This window comes from Loxodonta africana, chromosome 26, assembly GCF_030014295.1.
Source record: "Loxodonta africana isolate mLoxAfr1 chromosome 26, mLoxAfr1.hap2, whole genome shotgun sequence".
In the NCBI taxonomy this organism is placed as follows: Eukaryota; Metazoa; Chordata; class Mammalia; order Proboscidea; family Elephantidae; genus Loxodonta; species Loxodonta africana.
In genome coordinates this window covers 26,961,694-26,979,198 of record NC_087367.1, presented here as the reverse complement: position 1 = coordinate 26,979,198, position 17,505 = coordinate 26,961,694, and the positions used below count along the sequence as shown (strand labels likewise).

The following is a 17,505-nucleotide window of genomic DNA, read 5'->3' as shown; positions in this document are numbered from 1 at the left end:
CAATGGAATCATAGAAACCCAAAGTCTTTATTATATAAAGTTAATTTGAAAAAGTTTAATTCATTATCGATCTACCGAACATCTATTTTATGAAAGACACAGAACAGGCATCTAGAGGTGAAAAAATGATTTAGACATTGTCCTTGCCATAATGCGGATTATAGTCTAAAACGAAAAAGATAAAAGGAAACAAACCTAAAATAACAAGTTTATGTATACTAAGGGAAGTGCCAACAAATTGCTATGGGGTATAAGCTGGAGGACTGACTTTGCTAGCCATGTTTTATGGTTTTCACTGAACTAAGTTGGTCATAATATTAATTTCTATTCTTTGAACCTGTTGGTTAGAAAATACTAATTTCTATTCTTTGAACCTGTTGGGAAGAGGTAGCCAAGAGTTTGCTGAAAGCTGCAGAAGTTCTATATGCTGATGGTCACTAACTCCTGAAATTGATAATAAAGTTCTCAGCTACATGGGATGTAGAATGGGCCATCTCTCAGGAGAAAATGAATGAATAGGACTCCAATGGCTTCAGAATTTCTGGGAGAGGATTATCCCCAAGAAACACAGGGTAATTTTCAAAGGCAGATGCCATCTCTTTAGAGCCTCCAGTCCTTTGGCAGTTCCTTGCTGAGACAACACACGAGTGACGGAAGGCAGAGTGCCTCATCACAGCTTATTGTCTTAAAATCATTTTTAACACCTACCACCCCACCATGAGTGGTGTGGTTTCATTGGAGAGAGACACCTTGACTGCACTCTTCCTATCAGGGGCCTAAGAGAAGGGCAGAAAAGTGCTGGCAGTCAAGGAGGGAGCTTCCAGATCCAGCATCTAAAACATGTTAAAATTTCCCTTACAAGGCTTATATGCTGTACTGAAGCAGGGGCTCATGACCAAGACTATACATTAAACAATTGAGTCTGGAGAGCTAAACCTGAAATTTTGAAAAAAAGCTGAGGCCAATTAAAAGGGGGTTTTAAAGCAAGTTCGGAGCAAGGAGTGGGGCAAGGAATTGTTCGTTGTCTCCTTACCTGCAAAATGGAGAGATAACCAAGTCTCTCAGGGTGGTTGTGATTATTAAATGTGATAACTAATGTCCATGTCCAGTAGCCCACACATAGTAAATGACCATTTCCTTCCGTCCCATTATGGCTATGGGAATTTCTTTTTCATTACCTTGAATTATTTGTGCTGTTTTCTGGATCATAGTCATATCCGTCCCAACAATAATGGTAGTGAACAATATTTGCATGATTAAGATTCGCCAATGCTTTTACTTCCCGCTCTACCTTCCTAGTTAAAAGAAAGAGAGAAGTTTCCTGAATAAACTGAATGCTTCAAAGGCCAGCATAGCAGGGGCAGGGGTTTGGGGACCATGGTTTCGGGGGACATCTTAGTCAACTGGCATAATAATATCTATTAAGAAAACATTCGGCATCCCACTTTGGAGAGTGGTGTCTGGGGTCTTAAAAGCTAGCAAGTGGCCATCTAAGATGCATCAATTGGTCTCAACCCACCTGGAGCAAAGGAAAATGAAGAACACCAAAGACACAAGGTAATTATGAGCCCAAGAGACAGAAAGGGCCACATGAATCAGAGACTACATCAGCCTGAGACCAGAAGAATTAGATGGTGCCCGGCTACAACTGATGACTGCCCTGACAGGGAACACAACAGAGAATCCCTGAGGCAGCAGGAGAGCAGAGGGATGCAGACCTCAAATTCTCATAAAACAACCAGACTTAATGGTCTGACTGAGACTAGAAGGACCCTGAAGGTCATAGTCCCCAGATCTTCTGTTAGCCCAAGACAGGAACCATTCCCAAAGCCAACTCTGCAGGCAGGGATTGGATTGGACTATGGGATAGAAAATGGTACTGGTGAGGAGTGAACTTCTTGGATCAAGTAGACACATGAGACTATGTGGGCAGCTCCCGTCTGGAGGGGGGATGAGAGGGCAGAGGGGGTCAGAGGCTGGCCAAATGGACACGAAAAGAGAGAGTGGAGAGAAGGAGTGTGCTGTCTCATTAGGGGGAGAGCAACTAGGAGTATATAGCAAGGTGTATATAAATTTTTGTATGAGAGTCCAACTTCATTTGTAAACTTTCACTTAAAGCACAATAAAAATTTTTTTAAAAGTAAAAAAAAAAAAAAAAAGAAAGAGAGAAAATCAAAGTATCAGTATACACCCCGATAACAACTACAAAACACCTTGAGTAACAGGAAACAACTATCTCCACTCACTGACTGAACAGTCCCCGTGCTTTCCACACCCTGAGTTTTTGAATGGAAGTTTTAGAACCTCTGAGAAGAAAAAGTTGGCCTTCGAGGAGCTTACGGTACAAAGAAGGCCAAGAAAGCACAAAAGAAAAAAGTGAACATACAGAAAAAGCAAAACTGTTCTCACTCTCAACATAAAAGAGACAGCAGTGACTTAAAAAGTCCCAAACATCAATTTAAAAAATCATTTAAAGTAGTATTTCAAATGCCAATGATGCAATTTCGGAAGCTAATTCATAAATCATGTTTTGTTTAGGCTTACGTTAAACTCACTTTGGATTTTATAAGCAAATTACATCTGGTCAGTACAGGCAGGTAATCCAGGCAGCATGAAGAACCTAATCCAGAATTTTAAATATGTGGCAAAAACACACAGAGGACATGATCGATGCAGAGAAAATGAGACTTCACTGTGCACTGTGGGAGCTTTGCAGTACTGCATAGTCAAGAGCACAGACAATTCTATGCTAAATAGAGCAAATAAATTTGATATTTCAAGGATGAGGCAGGATAAGGAAACATTTTACAATTTTTTTTTGAATTATAAAACTTCTGTAACTACTGTTATGGATTGATTCGTGTCCCCCAAAAATGTATATCAACTTGGCTAGGCCATGATTCCCAGTGTTGTGTGATTGTCTACGATTTTGTCATCTGATGCGATTTTCCTTTGTGTTGTAAATCCTACCTCTAAGATGTTAATCAGACAGGATTAGAAGCAGTTATGTTAATGAGGCGGGACTCAATCTACAAGATTAGGTTGTTTTAAGTCAATCTCTTTTGAGATAGCAAAAAGAGAAGTAAGCAGAGAGACCGGGACCTCATACCACCAAGAAAGTAGTGCCAGGAGCAGGGTGTGTCCTTTGGACCTGGGGGTCCCTGCTCTGAGACACTCCTAGACCAGGGGAAGATTGATGACAAGGACCTTCCTCCAGAACTGACAGAGAGAGAAAGCCTTTCCCTAGAGCTCGCACCCTGAATTTGAACTCCTAGCCTCCTAGACTGTGAGAGAATAAATTTCTCTTTGGTAAAGCCATCTGCTTGTGGTATTTCTGTTATAGCAGCACTAGATAACTAAAACAACTACGTTATATAAAATTTGTAACAATAAAGAAAAACTTATCATAATTTGACAATCCTAAAACCATCAGTTACTATCCTGGATTATTTCTTATAGTCTGTCTTCAAACATATTTTTATATATTTGTAATGATAGTATATAATACTTATCCTATTTTTTCAACATAGCATGGTATCTTTACAATTTTCCTTGTTATACAATCTGTATAACCACCACTTGTAAATTTTTATGTAAGATTTAAAAATACACAAAAAGTAGAAAAACTAGTATAATGAGTCGGAATCGACTTAAGGGTAACAGATTTGGTTTTCTGGTTACAGAGCTATCACCAACTGAAATAGTTCACTGACTCCTGGCCAGGCTTGTTTCATCTATGTTCCAACCCACTGCCTCATCTTACCCTGGACTATTCTGAAGCAACTTCTAGTGTCATACCATTTCATTTGTATATATTTCAGTATACAACACTCATTTTTAATGTCTGCAAAATAATGATTGATTAGAGGAAAGAACAACAAATAACCATTTCTCTATTGCTGGACTATTTTGTTTGTTCTTATTTTTCACTGTTATAAATGACACTGTGATTTATATCTTCTTTCATAGCTTTTCCGTAATTTAGATAATGCCCTTAGAATAGGTTCCCAGATGGGACGTCCCTGGGTCAAAGCATGTATTTTTGGCTCTAGATTAGTATTTCCAATTTTAAAAGTGTTGTACCAATATACAAAGCCACCAGAAATGTCCAAGATACTGCACCCTTATCAACACTGAGTATTATTATTTTTTAAAATTGCAAGTATATGGAAGAAACAACAGTACTTCATTCCTGTTAAGTAAAACAAGGAAGAAGGAAAAAACCTTTGTTATTGCTGCAAAAATATATATGTGTGTGTGTATATATAAACAGATATAAAAATGTAAATATAAATAAATACATATATATAACACAACACTTGCCAATTCAACGTTTTCAGGTATTCAATTTAGTGATATCAATTACATTAATCATGTTGTACAACCATCACCCATAATTGTTGCCAAATTTCCCATCACCATAAACAAAAACGCACTGCCTCCTAAAAATGCCTCACTCTTTCCCCCAGTAAGCCTTGTAAGTATGAGGGTATTTCAACTGCAAGGCATTGGACAGCAGACAGGAAGTACACTTGATTGACTAGGGTAAAGAACGCCTAGTTGTGGTGAGACTGGAACACTTATACACTGCTGGTGGGAATGTAAAATGGTACAACCACTCTGGAAATCAATTTGGCGCTTCCTTAAAAAAATAGAAATAGAACTAACATATGATCCTGCAATCCCACTCCTTGGAATATATCCTATAGAAATAAGAGCCTTTACACAAACAGATACATGCACACCCACATTCATTGCAGCACTGTTCAAGATAGCAAAAAGACGGAAGCAATCAAGGTGCCCATCAACGGATGAATGGATAAATAAATTATGGTATATTCACACAATGGAATACTATGCATCAATAAAGCACAATGATGAATCCATGAAACATTTCATAACATGGAGGAATCTGGAAGGCATCATGCTGAGTGAAATTAGTCAGCTGCAAAAGGACAAATATTGTAAAAGACCACTATTATACGAACTGGAGAAACAGTTTAAACAGAGAAGAGAATATTCTTTGATGCTTATGAGAGGCAGTGGGGGAGGGAGGAAGGAAGAGAGGTTTTCACTAATTAGATAGTAGATAACAACTATTTTAGGTGAAGGGAAAGACAACACACAATACACGAGAGGTCAGCACAACTGGACTAAACCAAAAGCAAAGAAGTTTCCTAAATAAACTGAATGGTTCGAAGGCCAGCATAGCCGGGGCAGCGTTTGGGCACCATGGTTTAAGAGGACATCTCAGTCAACTGGCATAATAAAATCTATTAAGAAAACATTCTGCATCCCACTTTGGAGAGTGGCATCTGGGGTCTTAAAAGCTAGCAAGCGGCCATCTAAAATGCATCAATTGGTCTCAACCCACCTGGAGCAAAGGAGAATGAAGAACACCAAAGACACAAGGTAATTATGAGCCCAAAAGGCAGAAAGTGCCACATAAGCCAGAGACTACATTAGCCTGAGACCAGAAGAACTAGATGGTGCCCAGCTACAACCGATGACTGTCCTGACAAGAAACACAACAAAGAACCCCTGAGGGAGCAGGAGAGCAGTGGGATGCAGACCCCAAATTCTTGTAAAAAGACCAGACTTAATGGTCTGACTGAGACTAAAGGACCCCGGAGGTCATGGTCTCCAGACCTTCTGTTAGCCCAAGACAGGAACCATTCCCAAAGCCAACTCTTCAGACAGGGATTGGACTGGACTATGGGATAGATGATGATACTGGTGAAGAATGAGCTTCTTGGATCAAGTAGACATATGAGACTATGTTGGTATCTCCTGTCTGAAGGGGAGATGAGAGGGTAGAGTGGGTCAGAATCTGGCCATATGGACACAAAAAGAGAGTGGAGGGAAGGAGTCTGCTGTCTCATTAGGGGGAGAGCAATTAGGAGTACATAGCAAGCTGTTTATAAATTTTTATATGAGAACCCAACTTGATTTGTAAACTTTCACTTAAAGCACAATAAAAATTAAAAAAAAAAAAGACCACCTAGGACTCCGTGCCCCTACTCTTTTGCTCTTGTTATTTTCCTTAGACCAGATCCTTTTTTTTTTTCCTTCTCTAGTCCCTGAGAGATCAATCTGGCCAAGTTGCACACAGTAATAACTGACAGAAAGCAATAAGCAAGACTGGTCCACTGGGCACATGGAATTAAAGACTTCCTTTTTGTGTGTTTCTCTTCCTGAGGAGTCTCTACTATCCAGCGGGACCGAAAGCAGGTAACTCATAAAATAAACAGAGGAAGCAATCGATTATAATGGGAAGACAGTGGATTGACATTCAAAAGGATGAAGTCTAAATCTCCACTATGTTACTGTAATAGTCTCCAAAGGCAGTCATCATCAGTTCCTTTCCTCCCTGTGCTCACATAAACCAAACCAAACCCACTGCCGTCGATTCCAACTCATACCGACCCGACCCTACAGGACAGAGTAGAGCTGCCCCATAGAGCTTCCAATGAGCACCTGGCGGATTTGAACTTCCAACCTCTTGGTTAACAGCTGTAGTGCTTAACCTCTATACCACCAGGGTTCCATGCCACTCCTCAAATCAAGAGGTAGAATCTATTCGCCTTCATTTTGAATCTGAGCTAGCCTTCCAAACCCGATTCCATCGATTCGATTCGGACTCACAGTGACCCTACAGAGCAGAGTAGAACTGCCCCATAGGGTTTCCAAGGAGCGGCTGATGGAGTTGAACTGTCAAACTTTTGGTTAGAAGCCATAGATTTTAAGCACTATGCCTCCTTAGTGACTTGTTTAGCCAATATAATGGGATGAGAATGACGTTCTGGGACTTCCAGGACTAACCAGGTCAAAAGAAGCCTTTCTGTTTCTTCCCGGTCTCTTGAACAATCCCTCTCAGAACCTACCCACTAAGTTGTGAGCAGCCCCGCCCATATGAACAGGCCATGTGGAGGCACTGTGATTGACAGTCCCAGCTGAACTTCCAGCCCATGCCAGCATCAGCTGGTAGCCATATGAGAGAGTCGCCTTGGACATCCAGCCTAGCCAAGGTTTCAGATGACCCTTTACTGCAAACTCATGGAAGACTCCAAGTGAAAACTGCCCAGATGAGCCCAACCAATCCACAGAACCAGGAGAGATAACAATAAACCGTTTTAAGCCACCTCAGTTTTGGGTGGTGTGCTATGCAGCAATAACCAGAACAATTGCCAGCCTGCTTTTCCCTTAGATAAATAAGTTCACATCTTTAGATCTCAGTCTCCTAATCCGTACAATGAGTTTACAAATCGCAAATGTCACCTTCAGCCATATGATTCTATAACTTCTAGTCACCAAGGCTCAAAAGGATGATCAATGGTATATTCATTTTCTGCTGAAATAACCAGAGCACGATGAGATCATTGCAGAGTAAGTCAAGCTCCTGATGGTAAAATTAAATTTTTAAGGAAGACCAGAAAGAAAAAAATTGTAGAAGAAAATGGAGAATAGAGAAACATAAAAAGAATAGTGTAGGTTCAACATATCTTCTCATTAAAAAAAAACAAAAAAGAACATTTACTACTTACTCATTATCATATTTAACACGTTTAATAACATAAGTCTTCTTATCAATTCTGTGTTTTGCTTTGAAAACGTCGCCATATCCACCTGAGCCAATTGGTTCTATTTCTTCAAAATCCTTAACAAACCTTAAAAGATAAATATCACATGTTATTCTGAGGTACCATCAGGTCCTTTCCTTTTAATATCACTTTTCTAATGGAATACATAACAAACATGATTCTCCCCTTCTGAATAAGGAAGCTCCACATCACAGAAACTCTTGAACCACAAAGGAAAGAAGGCCCTCCCCTTCCACTTGCCATGGAGAGTCCAACATGGATTACCTGTGGTAGTCACAGTCAACTCCTGGCTGTACAAAAGCCATGGTAAAGTATCTTACTACAAGTCTAAAACTTCAGAAAGAATAGCCATGTTGCATTCCACAGATATATGAGCATACGTTCCAAGTCTGCCTAGGTTTCTAAGGACTCAGTTTTCCCCTTCCCCTCATGCCCCACATTCTATCATGAAGCCTTGCCGACTCTACTTCCAAACATCTCTCTGCTATCTGTCCACTCTTCTCTGTCTCCAACATCTTCACACCAGTCCAAGCTTCTACCAGCTCCTGTAGTAACTTCCTAACTGGACACCCCACTTCCTTTCCTGCCCTCACTCCAATTCATGATCCATGGAGCAAGCAGAATGATAAAACTTAGTCTGACTATGTCACCCTGTTGTCTAAACCCTCCAAACACTTGCCTTTGCATTTACCAAAAAAAATACATCCCTTAAATGGCCTATAAGGTACCACATGACTTGGCCCCAGCCTCGCCTCATGGTGCTGTGCCCTCGCTCACTGTACTTCCAGCACACAGCCTTCTCTCTGCTCTTGAACACTGACAGCTACCTTTCCCAACTTAAACTTCCCATATGCCCTTTCTTTCACCTAGCACCCAACCTCCCCACCTTCCTGCACTAACTCTTCCTCCAGGCCTCCCCACAAATGTGACCTCAGAGAAGCCTTGCCTCACCCCTCACGCAAAATCCAGCGTTCCTATTTTAGTTTCTCACCATCCCATCACTTTTCCTTCACAACCCTGACCGTAATTTTTAACTACAGACTTATGCATGTAATTGTTTCTTTAATGTTGATCGTCCCTGCAAACTCCATGAAAGCAGGAACTACTTCATTTAGTTCCTATTGTAAACCCAAGGCCTAGCATAGTGCCAGGCATGTATTAGGTGCTTAATAAATATTTGTTGATTCTTTATTGTTTTTTAAACTTGCATGCAATGACCCCTTGTTGCATATACCAAAACCAAACCCAACCCATTGCCATCTAGTCAATTTCAACTTATACCGACCCTACAGGACAGAGTAGAACTGCCCCACAGAGTTTCCAAGGAGCGGCTGGTGGATTTGAACTGCTGACCTTTTGGTTAACAGCTGAGCTATTAACCACTGTACCACCAGGGCTCCATTCTCTGCATCAAAAAAAACCAAAAGACAAAAAACCAAACCCATTGCCATGGAATGGATTTCAACTCATAGCGACCCTACAGGACAGCGTAGAACTGCTCCACAGAGTTTCCAAGGAGCAGCTGGTGTATTGGAACTGCCGACTTTTTGGATGGCAGCCAAGCTCCTTACCACTGCTCCACCAGGGCTCCATTCTCTGCATGTAAAGACCCATTGCCATTGAGTCAATTGCGACTTATAGCGCCCCTATAGGACTAAGTAGAGCTATTCCCACAGGGTTTCCAAGGCGCGGCTGATGGATTTGAACAGCTGACCTTTTGGTTAGCGGCCAAGCTCTTAACCACTTTGTCACCAGGGTCCTTTTTTAGATGTCTCATTTAAAGCAAAACACATGATCTACAGCAGAGAAATCTTTAATTCCTGTGAAATCTGGTATGGAGCTGGAGACTGGAAAACAGATTCAAATACATCATTCTGGTTCCTGCAGGGGTACAGGGCCCGGAGGCCTGTCCCTTCAATCTCCCTCTCACTCTCTGAAGACACCCACCACATATCTTTTTTTGGCAATCACTGGTTTCCAGAATGTTTATTTTCAGAAACTTCCACAGATATCACCGAAATCCATATAAACATCACACACACCACACCACATCCCATTTAGAACTGTCTAAACCCTTTTTTTAAGCCCTACTGTGAGAGATGGTCCTTCACGGGCCCAATTGTGCTAAAAGAATTTAAATTGTTCAGGTAGAAATATAATTTAATTGACCTCATGTACAACAGGCCCTTAAGAAACTTTTATTGAATTAACAATCTTTAAACAAATTCTATTTTATAGTTCCCTCTTACCTGGAGTCCATAGTATGCTTGGTATTCCCGACTGCTTCTGCCTTAAGACAATCAAATCTAGGCGCCAAAGTTCTAAAAAAATAAGAAAAGGTAAAGCTCAAATGAAACTGAAATCAAATATAACTTGACTAACCAAAAGTTTGGAGGACTGAACCCACCCAGAGGTGCCTCGGAAGACAGGCCTGGTGATCTGCTTCTAAAAGGCCACAGCCTTGAAAACCTACGGAGCAGTTCTGCTCTGCACATAGGGGGTCTCTATGAGTCAGAACTGACTTGACAGCAACTAACAACAACAACGTGCCCTGTATTCAGCTTTTTATATTTTGAGTCAATTATTTAGCCCCCGGTGGTGTAGTGGTTAAGCGCTTGGTTGCTAACTGAAAAGTCACAGCCTGGTTCAAATCCACCTGTTACTCCAAGGCAGAAAGATGTGGCAGTCTGCTTCTGTAAAGATTACAGCCTTGGAAACCCTATGGGGCAGTTCTCCTCGCAATGGGTTTTTATTAGAATAACAAGGTTCCTGTTCCGGTTGCTGTTGAGTTAATTCCAACTCATGGCGATTCTACAAGTGTCACGTGCTACATAGGGTTTTTAGTGGCTGATTTTTCTGAAGGAGACCACCAGGCCTTTCATCCGAGGTGCTTCTGGGTGCACTCGAACCTCCAACCTTTATGTTAGCAGCTAAGCATGTTAACTGTTTGCACCATCCAGGGACATTAGAATAACACGATACCCAAACAAACAAATTCACCGCTGTCAAGTCAATTCCAACTCATAGCAACTCCCTGTGTTACTGAGAGAACTGCTCCACTGGATTTCTTGGCTGTAGTCTTTATGAAAGCAGATTGCCAGGCCTGTCTTCTGTGGAGCCACTGGGTGGGTTCGAACTGCCAACCTTTAGGTTGGTAGTTGAGCACAAACCATTTCTGCCACCAGAGCTGCCTGAATAACAGGATAAAAAGGAAACCATTGCCGTTTTGTCAATTCGGACTCATAGTGACCCTATAGGACAGAGAAGAACCACCCCACAGGGCTTCCGAGGAGTGGCTGGTGGATTTGAACTGCTGACCTTTTGGTTAGCAGCCGAGCTCCTACGCACGGCTCCGAATAACAGAGTAGCAGTGTTAAGTAACCCTTTTCTTCATAAAACTATACATTTGTGACTCTCCTCCAGTCTCTAATAATTTTTCATGCCTTTCTTGGTTCCTTTTCTCACCTTAACCCATTACTGTTGGAGTACCACTAGCCTCTCCTTTTCTCCTTCCAGACTCAACACTTCCAGAAGCACATGTCCTTGCACCATCATTCTAGTCATTGTGCTTTTGTACTTCATTTCCTACTGGCAGTAAGCCACCTGAAAGTGGAAGTTCAACCACCACCTAAAATTAAGCCTACCCAAATTGTTACCTTCCCTGTAGCCATAAATCCTCAACTTCCTTAACGCCATCAGTGTCACAATTCGTTTCTGCATCTCATTCAGAACGGAAGCAATCTTCACATCTTTTCTCCTTTACCTCTTCTTTACCTTCTCACCCAAATGACATAGCTATTCCTTCAAGTCATGCTTACTCTTCCTTTCCAGTCTTTCTCACAAATTCTCCTCATCCCTCCTCAGTGCCACAATAACCATGGCTCACGGCTTGACCCTCCCACACATAAACTTCTCCTCTCTCTACTCACACGTACACATCAGCAATCATCTTTCTTCAATATGTCGACCTACTGTTCAGGCATATTGGTGGCTCAGAAGGGCTCCACCTGCCCTTTCACTCATTTTATATTTACATCCTTGCTTTTCTCTTTACCAAAGGAAAAAAAAAAGCCAATTTGCTATAACATATAATATCCAGTCTTTTTTTTTTTTACCTGAGTTATCACACTATTTCTACCCTACCTACTTGTCTACAAAATAATGCACTTCTCTTGTACATAGCTCTCCAAGCCCACTTCCTCTGTGAGTCTTATCCAAAAGTAATGCCCTTGACCAAGTACTTTAACAATACTCACATCATGTTTTTTTTTAATTAATTTTTATTAAGCTTCAAGTGAACATTTACCATTCCAATCAGTCTGTCACATGTAGGTTTACATACATCTTACTCCCTTTTCCCACTTGCTCTCCCCCTATTGAGTCAGCCCTTTCAGTCTCTCATTACTCACATAATGTTTTATGTCTATAGTGTAGTATATGCATGTATTCAAAGATTTCTCCACATATGTAACATTATTTATTTATACAGTTCAAACTTTTTGTGAGCCTTAACCAAGTTCTCTATCTCTTCTGAAATTTCAGTCAAATAAGAATATACAATACTCTGCAAATACTGAAGACTATTAATAAGGTTGACAGGCTAAGTCTGAAATTAAACATCACTTCAAAATATGCTCACTGAATAATGGTACTCACCTTTTTACCTTCCTTTGATTATTTCTGAGACTGTCCTATAGCAAAAGAAAAGGGAAAACTTAGTTTCAGGTGATTAAGCCAACTATCAGCTTGCTAAGGAAGTTTCCTTCCTCTTTTACTTCTAGCTGGTTCTGTGACCATATTTCTTTGTATATAAGATGAACAGTTTCATTCAGTCCTGCCTCTCAGTTTACTTTGCAATGTTCTCATCTGTTACAGCAACTGGGCAGACATGGTAGGAGGGGACAAAAAAGGGAACTGTAGGACATGTTCCACAGAAGCACTGGTTCTCCAGGTAGAACGAGGGCTTCAGGGGTCCCTGGTGATCTCCTGGGTCTGCAGTTCTCAATAAGAGGGTGTGAATCAGAATATCCGCAGTGCTAATAAAGACACAGATGGAGTCCAGGTACCTGGTTTCTGAAAATTCACCAGAGCTTTGTGATCTAATCATCAGTTAAAAACTGCAGTGGTTTTTAACTGATGATTAGCACACATTAATCATTTCATTTTAATACTGAGCACAAAAGGGGGATATCTCATTGATTAAAAAAAATTAAAATTGATAGCCCTCAAAAATTATAAAAGATGATCACTCATTTCACAAAGCTATTCTTCACTTATATTCCTTTGTATTCTGGTAGGGTTTGTGGTTTTTTGAACAATTTAAAGAGGTTGGCATGGAGAGACAGGCATCAGACTAAAACTTCCTGAGCTCAGACAGCCTGCTAGCTTCAGTACTGCATTATGACTATACTATGATTAATTTAGACATTCTCCTGTTAATGGACAATACTTGTCCATTTTTTTCCCTAACACAATAGGAACGAAATTGCAACTCTGTTGTGAAGAACATCCTTTTACATGTTTCCCTGTGCGTGCAGGCAAGGGTTTCTGTAGGACACAGCCCTGGGAATGGAACTGCTTGGCCATATGGCATGCACGTGCTCAGCTTTACTACATATTGCCAAATTATTCCTCAAAATGGTTGTGTGGATTTGTACTTCCACCAGCAGGCACAAGAGTGATCACTGGAGCACAGCTGTGCCAACACTTGGTATTGCAAGACGTAAATTATTTTTTAATTTTATTGTTGTAAAATATAAATAACATAAAATTTGCCATCTTAACCATTTTTAAGAGTACAATTCAGCGACACTAATTACATTCGGGAAACCCTGGCAGTGTAGTGGTTAAATGCTATGGCTGCTAACCAAAAGACTGGCAGTTCAAATCCACCAGGTGCTCCTTGGAAGCCCTATGGGGCAGTTCTACTCCATTCTATAGGGTTGCTCTGAATTGAAATCGACTGGACAGCAACTTTTAGGAAACCCTGGTGGTGTAGTGGTTAAGAGCTATGGCTGCTAACCAAAAGGTTGGCAGTTCAAATCCACCAGGTGCTCCTTGGAAACTCTATGGGGCTGTTCTACTCTGTCCTATAGGGTCGCTATGAGTCAGAATCGACTTGACGGCAACAGGTGGGTATTAACTACATTCACAATGTTGTGCAACCATTGCCACAACAGAAATGGTAACACTAATCATCACCACAACAATTATCTGATTTTTAAATCTGGTTGTTACTTTGAGTTTAGGTATGATTTCTTTAAAAAAAGAGAAGAAGAAGAAGCAGAGCTGTAGGAATGAATCTTCAAATATTATCCAGTTGCTGGAAGAGAAAGCAAGACTATAGGAATACATGAAAATATGAGAGTGAGTAGGGAAAGAAAGATGGGAGGCAAGTATAGAAGAATTCTGCATGGGAGCAATGATAGTCAGCAAAGAAGAGAGAGAAAGGATCAAAAGGCTGCTAAATATTTTTCTTTAGTAAGAGTAAATGAGACAAAAATATAAAAATCCTGGTTAGGTACAGGAGATCACTTGTAAAAGAGGAAACACAAAGGAAGATTAACTAGGGAGCTCAGAGACAAATACTATACCACAGAAGATGAAGAAGAATCTTTTGAACTGTCACTGCTGTGCTTTTGTTCAGATTCACTGGCTGATAATCCATTTTCAGGTACTAATTCAATAGAGCTAGAAGAAAAGGGGTAACTATTAGGTTGTGAATTCTGTCCTTTTTTTTCTTTTTTGTATATGAATCAGTCGTTTCTTTCTCTACATTCTCCTCAAACATTAAACATTTTCATAAAAATGGTTCCAGGCAGTAACTTGAATTTGTTTAATATCACAGATGTTTGTCCACACTTACGATGTGCTCGTCTCAAAAGAAACGCCACTGGAGTCACTGGGTGAAGTCACGAAAGAACCAAACGATGCTGAGTCAGCTTTCTGAAGATTTCAAAGGAACTGTATTAACTTTCCATAAGGGCTCAGTCTCTGTATATTAGCTACTACACTTATTTGCTACATTTACAACAATAAATGATAAGATTAATGTTTCTTTATGTACGTTTGATCTAGGTTTAAAAAATAACCCTGAGTTGCTAAAAGAACTTGTATCCCTCCCGGGGAAGCCCCATGCTCGTGGTCCACTGGTGGTACACAGAGTGCAGGGATCGTTTCGCTACATGATTTGCTATCTTGGCATCAAGCAAACAATCTAACCTCAGATCAACTTCAGAGGGAATTCAAAATATAAAAATTCAATCCAACAGCAGTACGTACCTCTGATGTTTTTTCTCCTGTTATCTCATCATATGCGAGTTTGGCAGCAAATTGTTTTGCCTCCTGTTTAGTAGAACCAGCAGCAATACCATATTCTTTCGACCCAATTCGACAAGTATAATGAAATCTAGGAGAACTGATGGAAAGTATATCACATATCAAAACTATTGTAAATCTAACTAATGATTTGAAAAATTCACGTATTGACAAAGGCTTTAAAATAACATTAATTTAATAGGTACACTTGTAGCTCATGCCTTGTATAAGTTAAACTTTCAGTAAGATGGCTGACCAATGGCTTTGAATAATCAGGACTGGCTGATCTCTCATTTTGCATTTTTCCAGGCAACCTCAAACTCTACTTTTTCATTGAAAGATCTGGCACAAAGGTACTAAGTAGGTTTTTAAAAATTCCCCAAAGGTCAGAAGATATGGGGGGTAGAGAAAGAACAGAGAGACCCTGGTGAATTTTTCAAAGATGCTCAAATGGGAAAAAAGAAGCCAGAACAGAAAGTGGGGCTTCACAAGCCATGAAGGTACAATACTACGCACTTTGTAGGGGACGGAAAAGCATACATCAACATTTTCTGCCATCAGTTTATGTACACACAAACTTAAGAAAATCCCCATAGTGCAGAGCCAAGTGCTAAGGTTCACACGTTCCTTGTATCAGAGGGAAAAACATTTGTAGTTAGGCAAGGATACCTGGACTATAAGTACTATTTTTAACGGGGCAAAGTAAGGGACATGAAATTTATATCATAGGGCTGCTTTATGTTACTACAAAAATTATTCCAGTATTATTTTCTTTTGTTTTATGTTTCCATTCCACCACACTGTTTGCTGTACTGTGGTGGCTTGCATATTGCTATGATGCCAGACACTATACCACCAGTATTTCAACCACCAACAGGGTCACCCATGGTGAACAGGTTCAGCAGAGCTTCCAGACTAAGACAGACTAGGAGGAAAGGCCCGGTGATCTGCTTCCAAAAATTTGCCAATAAAAACCTTATGGATAAAAATGAAACATTGTCTGATACACTGCTGGAAGTTGAGTCCCTCAGGTTGAAAAGTACTCAAAATACAACTGGGGAAGAGCTTCCTCCTCAAAGTAAAGTGGATATTAATGACATAGATGGAGTGGACCTAGCCAGATGAATTAAATAGGTACCAAATCAACTACACCTGTGGAAAGAAATGATGGAGAAGCTCAATATTATCAAGATAAAGCCAGGGGCCGACTGCAAAAAAGATCAATTGTTCATATGCAAGTTCACACTAAGGCTGAAGACAATCAAAGCAAGTCCACAAGTGCCCAAGTATGACCTTGAATACATACCACTTGAATTTAGAAACCATCTCAAGAACAGATGTGATGGATTGAACACTAATGACGGAAGACCAGAGGAGCTGTGGGATGACATCAAAGGTATCATACATGAAGAAAGTAAAACATAATTAAAAAGATAGGAAAGAAGAAAAAGACCAAAACGTATGTCAAAAGAAACTCTGAAACTTGGTCTTGAGTGCAGAGTAGCTAAAGCAAACAGAAGAAAGGATGAAGTAAAACAGCTGAATGGAAGATTTCAAACAGTGTCTTGAGAAGACAAGTATTATAGTAAAAGTATTATAACAAAATGTACAAAGACTTGGAGTCAGAAAACCAAAAAGGAAAAATACAATCACTATTTTTCAAGCTGAAAGAACTAAAGAGAAAATTTAAGCCTCGAATTGCATTATCAAAGGATTCTATGGGCAAAAAATTGAATGACGCAGAAAACATCAAAAGAAGATGGAAGGAATGGATACACAGAGTCACCGTACAAAAAAGAACTGGTTGACATTCAACCATTTCGGGAGGTGGCATATGATCAAAAACCACTGGCACCGAAGGAAGAAGTTTAAGCCTTACTGAAAAAAAAAAAAAAACAAGGCTCTAGAATACCAAGTGAGATGCTTCAACAAACGGAAGCAACCTGAAAGTGCTTACTCATCTATGTCAAAAAATTTGAAAGACAGCTACATAGCTGTCCATATTTGTGCCCGTTCCAAAGAAAGACGATCAAATGTAATGTGAAAACTACCAAATAATATCATCAATATCACATGCCAGCAAAATTTTGCTGAAGATAATTGAAAATCAGCCACAGCCACGCATCAACAAGGAACTGCCAAAAATTCGAGCCATATTCGGAAGAGTGTATGGAACAAGGAATATCACTGCTGATATCGGATGGATCTTTGCCGAAAACAGAGAATACAGGAAAGATGTTTATCTGTGTTTTATCAACTATAGGAAGGCACTGGATTGTGTGGATCATAACAAATTATGAATAGCATTATGAAGAATGGGAATTCCAGAACACTTCATTGTACGCATGCAGAACCTGCACAAAGATCAACAGAGCACAAAGGGATACTGAGAGGATGAAAATTGGAAAAGGAGTGCGGCAGGGTTGTATCCGTTCATTTTATTCAATCTGGATGCTGAGCAAATCGTTCAAGAAGCTGGACTATATGAAGAAGGAGGCATAAGGATTGGAGGAAGATTCATTAACAACCTGCAATAAGCTGATGACACAACCTCGCTTGCCAGAAATGCAGATGATTTGAAGCGTTC

The 17,505-nt window shown here is 40.2% G+C and overlaps 1 protein-coding gene across 3 annotated transcripts in view; it reads right to left on the bottom strand.

Moving 5' to 3' along the window:
- Positions 1-17,505, bottom strand: part of EIF2AK2 (eukaryotic translation initiation factor 2 alpha kinase 2) — a 55,873-nt gene that overhangs the window by 24,597 nt on the left and 13,771 nt on the right. For all 3 annotated transcript variants that reach the window (XM_010595870.3, XM_023555278.2, XM_023555279.2), the window contains 7 exons: positions 14,883-15,018; positions 14,467-14,546; positions 14,195-14,291; positions 12,258-12,292; positions 9,851-9,922; positions 7,545-7,667; positions 1,179-1,295 (listed from right to left, as the gene is read on the bottom strand). In XM_010595870.3, coding sequence (XP_010594172.2) covers positions 1,179-1,295; positions 7,545-7,667; positions 9,851-9,922; positions 12,258-12,292; positions 14,195-14,291; positions 14,467-14,546; positions 14,883-15,018 — 660 coding nt within the window. The remainder of the gene's footprint in view (positions 1-1,178; positions 1,296-7,544; positions 7,668-9,850; positions 9,923-12,257; positions 12,293-14,194; positions 14,292-14,466; positions 14,547-14,882; positions 15,019-17,505) is intronic.